Here is a 13,753-nt window from a genome sequence, read left to right as displayed (position 1 = left end):
CTGTAAATACCCTAATTCCAAATAAGGTCACATTCTGAGGTACTAGGGCTTAGGATTTCAATGTATCTTTTTTTTTTTTTTTAGATGGAGTCTCACTCTGTCACCCAGGCTGGAGTGCAGCAGTGCGATCTTGACTCACTGCAAGCTCCACCTCCCGGGTTCCGGCCATTCTCCTGCCTCAGCCTCCCAAGTAGCTGGGACTACAGGCGCCCGCAATCGCTCCCAGCTAATATTTTTGTATTTTTAGTAGAGAGGGGGTTTCACCATGTTAGCCAGGACAGTCTCAATCTCCTGACCTTGTAAGCCAACCGCCTTGGCCTCCCAAAGTGCTGGGATTACAGGCATGAGCCACTGCACCTGGCCAATGTATCTTTTTTTGGAGGGAACACAATTCAACCCATAAGAAACGACTGAAAAGATGAAAGAGACTATGTTGATAAGAACAATCACATTAAGAGGAATAAACAGATATGCAGAAGAAATGAGAAATACCTACAGGATCAAAATTTTTGTGGAGGTAAGAGAGGCAGAGATGCTGCGTACAAGTAGGGAGCATCTTATCTGTAAGAAGAGCAGGGATGGTTCAGAAGCCCTTAGACAAGAAGGAAGATAGATACATTGATCATGTGGTATCTTTGTGAAAAAAAATACATAGAGGGAAGATAGAGCAAATAGGAACAATGCAGGTGGATGCGTAGATTTGGCTCATCTATCTATTCACTTATTCAGCAAAAATATATTGAATGCCTACTATATGCCAGATGTATTGTAAGGCTTTGAGGACACAGTAATGGACAACTGAGATAAAAATTCCCTACCCTCTTGGAGCTTACACTATAGTGAAGGAAGACAGACAATAAACACGATACATAAGTAAAATGTATATAATACGTAAGGTAATAACAAATGCTAAGAAGAAAAATAAAACAGAAATGAGGATATAAAATGTTGAATGGGTTGAAATTTTAGATAGGATAGCCAGAAAAGGTAGGTTTAGAGAAAAGATCTGAATAAAGAGAAGTCAGCCATGGGTATGTCTTAGGGAAAAAAAAAAAGTTCCAGATATAGGGAACAGTAAGTGCAAAGGCACCTACATAAAACCCACAGCTAACATCATACTTAATGGTTAAAGACAGAAGGTTTTCTCCTCAGGATCAGGGACAAAGCAATATGTCTCCTCTTAACACTTTTATCCAATATCATACTGGAAGTCCTAGCCACTATAATAAGGCAAGAAAAAGAAATAAAAAGCATTAAGATTGGAAAGGAAGAAACAAAAGAGTTCTCATTCACAGACAACATGATTGTCTATACAGAAAATGCCAAGGAATCTACAAAAACAAAAACAAAAAGACTTCTAGGACTAATGAGTTTAGCAAGGTTGTGAGTGACAAAGTCAGTACACAAAAATCATCTGTATTTCTACATATTAGCAATGAATAGCTAAAATCAAAATTAAAAAACCATTTTTACTAGTTCTATAAACTGAAATACTTTGTTCTGCATCTAACAAAACATGTACAGGATCTGTATGCTGAAAACAGCAAAATATTGATTAAATAAATCAAAGAAGATCCAAATAAATAGATATACCATGTTCATGGAATGGAATATTCAACACAGCAAGGTTGTAAATTCTTCCTAAATTTGTCTGTAGATTCAATGCAAAATCCCAGAAGGACTTTTTATAGATACAGACAAGCTGCTTTCAAAATTTATATGGAAAGACAAAGGAGCTAGAATAGCCAAAACCATTTTGAAAAAGAATAAAGTTGAAGGAATCCTACTACCTGATTTCAAGACTTACTATAGTTGGGCCAGGCATGGTGACTCAAGCCTGTAATCCTAGCACTTTGGGAGGCTGAGGCGGGCAGATCACCTGAGGTCGGGAGTTCAAGACCAGCCTGACCAACATGGAGAAACCTTGTCTCTACTAAAAATACAAAAAAGTTAGCCAGGTGTGGTGGCGCATGCCTGTAATTCCAGCTACTTGGGAGGCTGAGGCAGGAGAATTGCTTGAACCTGGGAGGCGGAGGTTGCAGTGAGACGAGATTGTGCCACTGCACTCCAGCCTGGGCAACAAGAGTGAAACTCCATCTCAAAAAAAAGACTTACTATAGTTGGGTGTGGTGGCTCACGCCTATAATCCCCGCACTCTGGGAGGCCGAGGCGGGTGGATCACGAGGTCAGGAGTTTAAGACCAGCCTGGCCAACACAGTGAAATCCCATCTTTACTAAAAATACAAAAAATTAGTCAGGCATGGTGGCGGGGGCCTGTAATTCCAGCTACTCAAGAGGCTGAGGCAGGAGAATCGCTTGAACCTGGGAGATGGATGTTTCAGTGAGCTGAGATCATGCCATTGCACTCCAGCCTGGGAGAAAAGAGTGAAACTCCAGCTCAAAAGAAAAAAAAAAAGAAAAAAAAAGACTTACTATAAATCTGCAATAGTGTGGTATTGGTGAAGAGGCAGATAGTTTGATCAATGAAACACACAAACATAAATAATAACCAATTGATTTTTGACAACAGTGCAAAAGCAATTCAATGGAGAAAGGATAGTTATTTCAACAAATGGTTTTGGAACAACTAGACATAGTTATGAAGAAAAAAACTAAAACACCTTAACCTTACATTTTATACAAACATTTACTCAAACTGGACCCTAAATCTAAATCTAGAATGTAAAAGTATTACTTGAGCACCTATTCATACACAGCTATACACACAATACCTTGGTGCACCCTGGCTTTCACTGGTCAGTCTTTAACACCCTTGGTTCAAGTTTTCCTTTCTCACCCTAAAGCTGTGCTCTTCAAGAGCCCAGTCCAACCACTAACAGCAGTTCCGATCAGCATCATGAGCCATCCTCTGCTCAGCAGCCTGCCATCATTTCTTCCTCCGCACAACCTCCCTCTGCCCAAAGAGTTCTTTCCTCCTTGTCCTATTCATTTAATCATCTAACTTCTACCTCCCTCTCTTTTCCAGGGCTGTAGGCCCTGGCTTAGAACTATTAAAAACTCCTATTAAAAACAAACAAACAAACAAACAACAAACACCACTCCAATAAGCCTTTCTTAGTTAAAAGTAGTCTTTCCTCATGTTGACTCATGACATTTCCCTGACTTTTCCCTTCTATTTTTATTTGTATGGATATAGTTGTTATATTGCTTCACTTATGGATTTACATGCCTGTTCAGAATTTAGATTTTTTTGTTCATCTTTTATACGTTTTGGGATTTGGCACTATTGATCTCTGGCCATTCTAGCTGGGACTTTGTTGTGTTACTTCTAGAAATAACCTATGCACAGCACCATATCTAGACAGATTCTAAATACATAATTATCAGTTGACTGAGATACACTCCCAAATTACACAGAAAGAAGTGGGTCTCTTTGTAAGGAGGAACTCACTCCCCAGAGCTCCCTGATGGAGCTGGCTTACCAGAGCCTCCATTTCAGGAAAAGCCAGCACTATCCATGTCTGTGGCCTTGAAATTTCATCACTTAGATTCAGCTCATCTGCCAGACCCTTTTGCTAAACTGTCAGGATAGAGCAACAGCCATAAGTGGAAAATGGAAACTGAGAGATGGATACCAAAAGGCGCTCTCTTAAGAGCTTAATTCATTTTGGGCATTACAGAATCAGGACTCAGAAAATTGACAGCAAGGATTTCAGCAGTGAAGGTGCTATAGTGCTTTATAGATATGACAGTGTGGGGGCTCATCTTGTCCCCCCCATCCAGAAAAAGAGGAGCAAATAGAAGTCAATAAAGAGATACTTTATTGTTGATTTTCACTGCAAATCAAATTCCACGGAAGAGACCTGAGTTTTCAGACAGAAGAAGGCAATGAGTGTAAAACTCAGTTCTAGTTCTGAAGCAAAAATCAAACTTTGAGGTTCAGAGAATGTTCCCTCTGGTGCTATTCTTATTTCTCCTAGTTTCTCCCAAGTTCACAACTTCTTTAACACCCCAAACTACTATTTGGAAGTCAGAATTCATGATTCAAAGACAAAAATGAATTTTCAAGTTCTTTTTGAAATCCTCTTTCTTTCTTCCCCTGAGCCTTTTAAGCTTTTCTCTCAGTTTACTAGTAGCAAGTGGAACATTCCCCAAACAGGAAAATATGTCTTGAAACCCTGTTATAACATCCTTCCTTTTAATGTTTTTCTCTTTAGATTATTCAGTTTGAAAAGTCCCAGCTGAAGGGTTAGAAAGCAGTGTTGCTGCTACTTCAAATTTTCACACCTAAAATCTTCAGAGGATTTCCTATCAATAGGAAGTATTACAAAGAACATGTCATCATGTCTGAAGTGGCCCATCTGCAGGCAGAAGACTGGTTGCAGAAGCATGAGAAGAGAACAGAGAAAATTCATATTGACTGTGGCTGCCTCCCTTTACCAGAAAGTCACTAAGAACCTTGCAGTGAGAATGTGCCTCTCAGGCACAGGCACCTCCACAACCAGATGCAACCGGGTGTCAGCAGAAGGGGGCTGCAGAAACCTGGGAGAAGCCCTGTCTCCTGGTGACCTTGGGCCTCATTATTCTACTCCTCATGGTTTTTAATCTCTTCAGAACTCTGGAAAATGGGAGCTGGAAACAAGAAAATGCCAACTGGATTACTATCTATGATTTTATATTACGATTGCACATATAAACACATAGGTTGATCCTCTCAACCTTGATAAGAAATTAAATCAAGCCCCAGTAGTGTCATGTGCCATGTACATTTTGGTCAATAATGGACTGCATATAAACTGGTGGTCCCATAACATTATTATACCATAGTTGTGCTGTACTTTTTCTATGTTTAGATACGTTTAGATACACAAATACTTGGCATTGTCTTCCAATTAACTACAACATTCAGTACAGTAACATACTGTACACGTTTACAGTCCCAAAACAGTAGACTACAACATATAGCCTAGGTGTATCATAGGCTGTATCATTTAGGTTTGTGTAAGAACTCTATGGTTGTACAACGATGAAATCAACTAACAATGCATTTCTCAGAATGCATCCCCATCATGAAGCTATGTGTGACTATACTGTTTTTGATATATACTAATGAAGGACTGTTACCTGCCCAGCAGCCCAGAGAGGAGGCAACTTGAAGGAATAGGAAAGTGATCCTGGGGCTCTTTTGAAAGCAAAGGACAGTGACAATCTAGCTACCAGAAAACCTCAACTTAACTGTCAGGAATCCTTTGATAAAGAAATTAAAGTTTTTCTTTGCATTTAAACAATTTTAATTTTTTTTCAGAGATGGGGGTGTCGCTGTGTTGCCCAGACTGGCCTTGCACTCCTGGGCTCAAGTGATCCTCCTGCCTCAGCATCCTGAGTAGCTGGGACTCTAGCCATGTGCTACTACGTCAAGCTTTTTTTTTTTATTTGCATTTTAAGGGGTCTTCTCTATCTTTTGGAGAAAAAAAAACCCCAACATTACTGTGACACAGAATGCACACAAAGTATGAAAAACATAAATGTACAGCATAATAAATATAATGCAAGCATCCACACAATAAATATAATGTAACTACCATTAAGATCAGGAGCCAGACCACTGCCCACATCTCTTAGGAGTCTTTCTAACAAACGTCCTTTCCTCTTTCAAAATTGAGGAGTCCAGCACTGGACCTCCTTTTACATTTTGGGCTAATTGCCTCCAAGGCTTCCCAACTTTGATCTTTTTTTTTTTTTTTTTTTTTGAGATAGAGTCTTGTACCATTGCCCAGGCTGGAGTGCAATGGCATGATCTCAGCTCACCACAACCTCTGCCTCCCAGGTTCAAGCAATTCTCCTGCCTCAGCCTCCCTAGTAGCTGGGATTACAGGTGCCCACCACCACACCCAGCTAATTTTTTGTATTTTTAGTAGAGATGGGGTTTCACTATGTTGGCCAGGCTGGTCTCGAACTCCTGACTTTGTGATCCACCTGCCTCAGCCTCCCAAAGTACTGGGATTACAGGTGTGAGCCACCGTGTCTGGCCTCAACTTTGATCTTTTTCCTTCCTCCCTGTAGTTCATTCCTCAAAGGGGTTTGTGAAGTAATTGCCCATAATATCTATGTTTCTGAACTAGTGCTCCATTTAATTTTGATAAAACAATTGAAGAAAGGAAAAATAAAAATGACAAGAAAATGCTTTCTTATGTATTGAAAATATTAGTATATTCTTTTCCAAAGTGCCAGGATGGTGTGGGATCTTGCTTCTAGTGGGAATGTCAAGATGTGTAGGCACTTTCCCCTTCACGAGAGGGACATGCCTGAAACAAGCATTGGCAATGAACAGCATAACTTATTTCTGTCCTGTGAGGTTTCCCATCTTCAAAAGCTGTAACATAATAGCGCCCAAAAATATAGATTATGAGTGTTTTAAAATTTAGAAAAGTAATATTCTGACATTCAACACAGGATGCACAATCATGTTAGAATTGAGGTTTGAGGGCAACTATTGTCATAAAGAGATAAATTAGCGCCCAATTCTGTACAGAAAATTCTATATAGAAAATGAAGGTAAAACAAAATTCTAGTTGGTGTATGGCAAAGCCATATTCCCTTTACTGCTGTATTTCCCTCACTGCCTAAAAAGTACCTTATTACTAGAAGCTGTTCTATAAACGTTTGTTGATTGAATTCATTCCTACATAAATAATTCCGGCAAAAGACAACAGAATCATGCTTGTAAGTGTTGATGTTTGTGGCTTCTTAGTTATACTCAAAATGCGGAGAATCCTAAGCTATACTCAAGCTTAGGATCTCAAAGGAAATTACTATGCATATATAAAGCTCAGGAATACTGGGAAGCCTATTGGGATATCACGTTTGTTTCTAGTCTTATTCTTCACTTGTGTTTCTATCAAGTGGTGTGGAGTGTAGTTTCAAAACAAGATTCATTAACAGTTACAAGACAAGAGGAAAGCTCTTCGGGAGGGAGTGAAACAGCAGCAGCAGCGGAGGTTATCTCTTTGTTCCTGTTCCTCCCACAGTTGGGTGAATCAAGGGAGAAGAGACTCGCTGCAGGGCTTTACTTTCTGCATAGCGCCACCTAGTGGTCCAAGCTGTTAAATGGTTTTTATTTTGCCAAAGGTTGAAAAATCGGAAATTCCAAAGTTGTGAACAGATTTGACAAGCCGTTATTAATATTTGTGGGAGGATGTAAATGCCAGCTGAAGAGTTATTTGGATAGATTTTTCTCCCAGATAGCATGTCCTCTATCAATAACGGTTGTCTCTTCACCTCTGTGCTGAAGTCGCCTGATGAGGAATCTACATCCCTGGGTCTCTGGTAAGGAAACACCAGCCAGCCCTTTCCACACCTGCCCCGAGCTCCCGGGAGTCCATACTGAATTAAATCCTGGCTGCCCTAAGGAAGGCATGGAATGGAAGCTGGAGGGCAGGCTTCTGATGGGCACTGCTACTAGTTCTGTTTACAGGAGCATGTCTGAAGAAACAGCCGGATTTCAATTTTCCTTCCAAGTTAAGATGAAGCAAAGGCTGTAGACTGTGGCTTTTTTTTTTTTTCTTAGCCAGGCTTTTCATTCCTCTGCAAGTTGCTAAAAATCAGATCTGGCAACCAGTTAAGAGGGATGTGGGAAGAAAAGAAGAGGAAATAGTGAACAATGAACAGTGATAAAGAGGTTTCTCTTCATTTTTTTCTTAAAAGCATGCCCACTGCTATTTCCAGACCTAGCCTAAAAAACACAAAGCCCTTGAGAGTAGAGCTGTGAGAAGGCTGAGTTGGCCACCCAGCTAAAAGCAGCAGAATCCCAGGTACATTCTAAAAGGCTGACTCCATTAGAATCCATTTGGAAAAAGAGTTAAGACCTGGAAGTTCTGTTCTTTGGCCCTAGTTTCCTGCTTTTTTGGCATGAGGACTGACAGCAGCTAAAGAGAAGGTAACGGTAAGTAGGCGAAGGCCACATACATAGGCCAGTGAAGGACCCGTTCCAAGTTGGTTAGGAGAGAGGTAGAGTGGGGTCATAACTGGGTAGAAATTGGACCAAGGCGAACTTTGAGGATCCCCTGACCTCTGATTCGGCACACTCCTTTCACTTGGAATCACACACAAATAGAAATAATCTTCCTGATAAGTCTTGGTAAACTGAGACTATCCTAGCATGAATTAATGATATCATATGGCTTTATAAAGGGAAGAATGAAAAGAAGGATGAGAAAGTCTAAGAGTTCATGTTATGGATAGTGTATGTATGTTGATGTGTACATGCACACATGTCTGTGTACACACTGATGCTGCATAATTAAATCACAAAAGAAACAATCACTTTCCTTTTCTTGAATTTAGACCTTTACTTCTGCTTAAAGAAGTTCAATGTTAGTGGTGCAGCCCTGGCAGTATTCAGACACTAACTGAAAAATTCCACCTGGTCTTGCAAAAGCTTTAGGACAAGGGCTATCAGAGGGTTCCCAGGTACCTGTTTTGGTCAGAGGGATTGAGAAGAGCTGCTGAAGAAGCTTGTTTTCTGACGTTCTCAGGACCACAACCACATCAGCAGGGAGAGTGTCTCTATTCTTCTCAAGAACCCCAGAAGCATCATATAATACCTGTAACATGAATAGCAAATGGCAAATTAGCCAAGTCAGCTGTCCATCATTGGTGACTCTGGCAAATTGTCTAGCCAGTCATTAACTGACCTCTATATAGAACTAATCTTGACATAGCCACGCTTTTATATGCACAGCACCAGATAAAGGGAAAAATTAGGATTTTTTTTTTTTTTTTTTTTTTTTTTTGAGACGGAGTCTCACTCTGTTGCCCAGGCTGGAGTGCAGTGGCATGATCTCGGCTTACTTCAACCTCTGCCTCCCGGGTTCACGCCATTCTCCTGCCTCAGCCTCCTGAGTAGCTGGGACCACAGGTATGTGCCATCATGCCCAGCTAATTTTTTGTATTTTTAGCAGAGATGGGGTTTCACTGTCCTAGCCAGGATGGTCTTGACCTCCTGACCTCATGACCCACCTGCCTCGGCCTCCTAAAGTGCTGGGATTACAGGCGTGAGCCACCGCACTGGCCTGTCTAGTTGCTTTTTGAAGATAAATCACATCAGAATAATTATTAAAATATATTAGATACCATGTGCAAAGCATCCATCTTATGAGCTAAACACTGTTATGATCTCCATTTTACTGGAAGACAGGCAGAGACTTAGGAAGAGGCTGAGGAGTGTGCTCCTGGTCACACATTTCACAGGTGGTAGGTAGGTATCAAACTCAGGCAGTCTGCCTCTATGCTCACAACTGCTCTAAGTACTCTCACTGTCTCCCTAGGTCCTCATGCGATCTGAGTGATCACTCAAGGATGCTGAGTAGTTCTTGGTTCTCAGAACAGAGGGGATCTAGTTCATATAAATTGTAAGGAACACCCTCAGAGAATTCCTTCTCTACAAATAAGCTTTGAATGGCAAATGGATGCAGCAAAGGACAGAGACCAGGAAAAAAAAAAAAAGTTTTTTTCCCTAAAATCAAGAAAGGAAAAGAATAAGAAAGAGTCAAGAAGAGGGGTGGGTAGGACATAGGTATAAAAGGACAGACAGAGGTGAGAAGAGGAGGACAGGAATGGGAGGCAGAAAAGAGGAATGGGGAGGGGAATCAGGGTAGATGCCGGTATTTCAGACTCTGAAGAGGACACTAATATGCTGAGGTAGGTAAAAAATGGAATTGCAATTTCTAACAAAGATCCAAAATAGACACCATAAAGTACTATTTGGAGAGAAAAACAATCCCCTTCCCTTGTACTAGAATTTCCCAACATCCAGTCAGGAAAATCAGTTACAACGGCCTGATGTGAATATGAAAGACAATTTCAATACATCTTAAATCAATCAAATAATCAAAAATGCCTTTTATTGAACTCCTTCCAATTTTCTGGACCTACAGCTCATCAGACCCCAGAGGAACGAATCAGCCATAATTCAAATGGCTCCTTTGGGAGTAACATAAGCAAGGAGCTTGTGGTTATAAGATAGGGAATTTCCTGAATCAGTCACTAATCTGCTTCAGGAACTTGAAATTCCGACTGAGGCATAATGTATGAAAAGTAGAAATTTCAGTTAAGTTGTAAAAGCTTAACATCTGGATAATAATGTGGATTTTTTTCTTTTCATCTGGACATTTTGGGGCCCTTAGACATATGATTAAAGTACTAAAAATTGAGTCGCACTGTGATATTAACCTTCCTCCATTACCTACATGTCTCCAAATGACTTTAGAATGTGAACATTTACCACTAAACACCGCAAAAAGCTGTAATATGTTTTCTCTCTGGAGAGCTGTCAGTTCTAGGCCAAACCTCAGGTGAGAAGCAGATGGCAACTCTGTGGGCCACCCCAGTAAGAAATTGCTTCTATGCCAGAGGCAACTTTCTGTGAGTGGCACCACTGAGAAACTTTGAGAATTATGATTAGGTATTTAGGAAGAATTAAAAGGGGAAAGAAATCTGTAAGCAATTTCATGAGCAGCACAGACAGGGTAATACAGACACTTACCCTTTGTCAAATTCAGGTCTAATAACTGTCACACTGGCCTCACCTTTCCAGCATAATGCTGAATGCCAAAGCACAGCTCCACTCCTTTGGGCCTCCAGAAGTATTTGCACCGTAGATTATCTTCAAATTTATCTGTGTGGATTTTTATGTTGGAGAGTTACAATATGAATTATTCCCTCTTTCAAACAAAAACTTGTTCCTTGAGCCATGAGTGACTCAGAATAACGGCTTTCAGAATAAGGCCTTGATATTAACAAGGGTGGAGAAAGATCACCGATATGATGGGCATTTATCATATCCTTGCTTAGCTGTGTAGCGTTGTCTTTAGTGTCAGCCTACGCTCTAAGGTCGTATGTTCTCCTGCTATTTCTAAGAACTCCTAGCATGGACATTGATGACACCAGAGGCCCTGCCAGTTAGTTTTAGAACCATAAAGGTATCCCACGGAAGGCAGATGACCCTGGTTTAAACTCATCTGGGCAAATTGTGACAATGTTATATAGAAAAGAAAGCCACTGAGGGTTATAATTTCAACTCATAAAAGTGAATCTCTTTCACAAATCAATTTTCCCTCTGGGGAAAAGGCTTGAAACTTTTTATTCCTCCTTTAACACACAATCTTTGCTATTGTGGTTGAAAGCCTACTAGGTGTGAGAAACTGTTAAGCGCTAAAAGCACGTAAAGACTGAGGCTTCATTGCCCCAAGCACCTCACAATCTAAGTGAGGAAGAAAGGTTGTGAAAAACACTGAAGATTCAAGAGGAATAGGGTACAGAATAGAGGGCCTTTGACGTCAGAAGGAGGTGCCCTGTATTCATCCCGAAGATAACAGCAACCTAATGAGAAGGTGGCTTTAGAAAGACTAAACTAGCTGCGATGTCCAGGGTAGATGGGGAAGGTAGGAGCCTGGAAGCCAAGCAGACTGGAAAGGGCTTCTACACGAAATCAGATTAGAAGTGGATGGGAGTCCAGGGGAAGACATGAGAGAGGGGCACACAAAGGATGGGAAGCAAACATTGGCTATAAGAAAGAAGAGAGAGGAAGGCGTAAAAATGAAATCAACATGGGGTAATGCTAATCATGTTGGCAGGAATAGGAAAGTGGGAAGGGTTAGGAATAATGATGGATTTGCTTTAAGATTCAAATTCTATGACTACATTTCAATTCAATGAAAAAGAAGGCCTATATTCTTACAACCCACCACATAGACAAAATATGTAAGGTAAATTCATTAAAGTACACTCAATTGATGACACAAACCAAGTTTTGCTCTAAATGTATATGCCTTTTTCTCAGAAGGTACCTACCAACCAGGGTCTGGTCAGTTGCTTGGGGAAACCGACTTTCCTCATCCAAAAGTGCAAGTAGTCCCAGGGGTTTCTGGAGGAACATGTCCAAGAGCGGGCGGTTGTCCTCATATTCCACAGGTATAGCATCAATGCCTTCATTCTGATATTCCATCTGGAGGGAAATGGATTGTGATTCTCTCCAGCCCAAAACCAGCCTTGGTACCACCAGGATACTTTGACATGGACTTTCTGGGTCTAGCAACACTGAATGCATGCGGAAAGCAGGATATGTTTTACACGTATAGTAAAGGAATCTTCTGCATATAACACCATTAAAGCTGTGCATTTAAATCTGACTTACAAGTGGCCTCTGGCAGGCAGCTAAACCTAGTAAAATCTCTCTGCCAAACGTGGACTTGGTAACTTATCATTTAGAAACTAATGTACAAGGAAGTAAAGCTGAAAAAAAAATTATTTTAGTGAGAAATGTGGTTTAAACCAAGAAAACAGAATTCTCTTCTGCAAGGAATTCTATAAAGGAATCATGTAGGGTTGGAAAACTAGAAAAACTCCAGATTGCCAGGGAAATAAGTGGAAGGAACCTGGGCCGAAACAAGAGTGGATGGGAGAGGAGTGCTATACAGATTTATCCAGCTTCAGAGATAAAAGCAATGCTGGTATTTTCACTAAATGTCTTTGTGTGTATCTAAACACAGTTTAGTTTGTGTGTCCTCATGCCTGCATTAAAACAATTATCCCTGCATCCAAGAGGCTTAGCCAGAATGTTTCATTATTGCAACTACTTCATACAGAAGAGAGTCTTAGGGTTTAAGTAAAAGTCGGGGCTGAGCAGACTGCTATGTAAGCTGCTGCCCCAGGAAAAGATCTCCATCCCTTAGGTCCACTAGTTTCTCACTCTGTCTTCACAATTTATTATTAAACTCACAGAGGGACAATTTCCATTTCTAGAAAACCAAGAACACATCTTACTCCTCTCTGGAGATACCTCTCCAGTTACCGAGGGATCTGGTACATAGCAGATAGGGGATAGGGAGGGCTAGTGTAGCAGTCAAGAACCTATGTCCCGAATTCCAGGTCATCTGTGTCATTTTGAACACAACCATAAATATTTTTAGTTAAATAAAGTAGAAGAGATACAGCATTTTGAGCAATATGCACAAAAGAGTTTTGATGCAAGGTTTAAATGAGCGACTTGTCACCAGTTCCACTCAAGTGAGGAAATATACCTTTCCACAGAAATCAAGACCTTTTTCAGATAAATTTAGACTATTTAGCCAGGACTGCCTTACCCTATTTTCTCTCTAGGGTCTTTTGCCTGTAAGAGTCTACAGGGTTTCTGCTACAAATTGTGGGCAGCTTGGAGACACCTTTTCCCTATCAAGTTTAGTTACCTCAGAGTTCACTATTACCTGCTCAAGAGCAAAAACATGCTGATTGAAATAGTACTGGATTTGTTCATTGGCGATGTTTATGCAGAGCTGCTCAAATGAATTTCTCTGAAAATTCTCGAATCCAAAGATATCCAGGATCCCCACATTCATCCCATCTTCTGCACTACTGCGTGAGAGAGAAGAACAAAACTATTTAGAGGAGGAAACACCCAACTCAAGATGATGAGAATATATGTGCCCAAGTGTTTATCAACTCAAGTACCCAATTCAGCCACTCATGGAAAGCAGCATCCTGCCACCCCTAAGAAAAGAAGCAGTTTGTATCTTAAACTATTTGTTCTTTCGGACTTTCAACAGTATTTCCAACTTCTTTTTTTAAAGCAGTAGAATCCTTTAGAATCTTACTCAGGAACTCCATATATAAAATAGATGTTTAAAAGTCCTTTTGTTTGAAGGGGTTGAAGCTGTTGTTTGTTTATTCTCCCACCTATCTACCCCCAAAGGTAACGGGAAGAGTACTCTTCAGAATTGGATGTGGTGAATTCCTC

At 40.5% G+C, this 13,753-nt stretch overlaps 2 protein-coding genes across 2 annotated transcripts in view; both read right to left on the bottom strand.

Annotated features, from left to right (window-relative positions):
- LOC140712578 (myosin-IIIb-like) overlaps window positions 1–13,668 on the bottom strand; it is a 75,060-nt gene extending 61,392 nt beyond the window's left edge. The window contains exons 1-4 of the mRNA XM_073019802.1: window positions 13,224–13,668; window positions 11,812–11,965; window positions 10,548–10,636; window positions 8,435–8,564 (exon numbers count right to left, since the gene is read on the bottom strand). Of these exons, the coding sequence (XP_072875903.1) occupies window positions 8,435–8,564; window positions 10,548–10,636; window positions 11,812–11,965; window positions 13,224–13,355 (505 nt within the window). The 5' untranslated portion in view covers window positions 13,356–13,668. The remainder of the gene's footprint in view (window positions 1–8,434; window positions 8,565–10,547; window positions 10,637–11,811; window positions 11,966–13,223) is intronic.
- Window positions 13,473–13,753, bottom strand: part of MYO3B (myosin IIIB) — a 33,213-nt gene continuing 32,932 nt past the window's right edge. The window contains exon 11 of the mRNA XM_073020250.1: window positions 13,473–13,506. Within this exon, the coding sequence (XP_072876351.1) occupies window positions 13,473–13,506 (34 nt within the window). The remainder of the gene's footprint in view (window positions 13,507–13,753) is intronic.

Source organism: Chlorocebus sabaeus, chromosome 10, assembly GCF_047675955.1.
Source record: "Chlorocebus sabaeus isolate Y175 chromosome 10, mChlSab1.0.hap1, whole genome shotgun sequence".
NCBI lineage: Eukaryota > Metazoa > Chordata > Mammalia > Primates > Cercopithecidae > Chlorocebus > Chlorocebus sabaeus.
The sequence above is the reverse complement of the archived record's forward strand: the minus strand, read 5'-3'. Positions and strand labels throughout refer to the sequence as shown.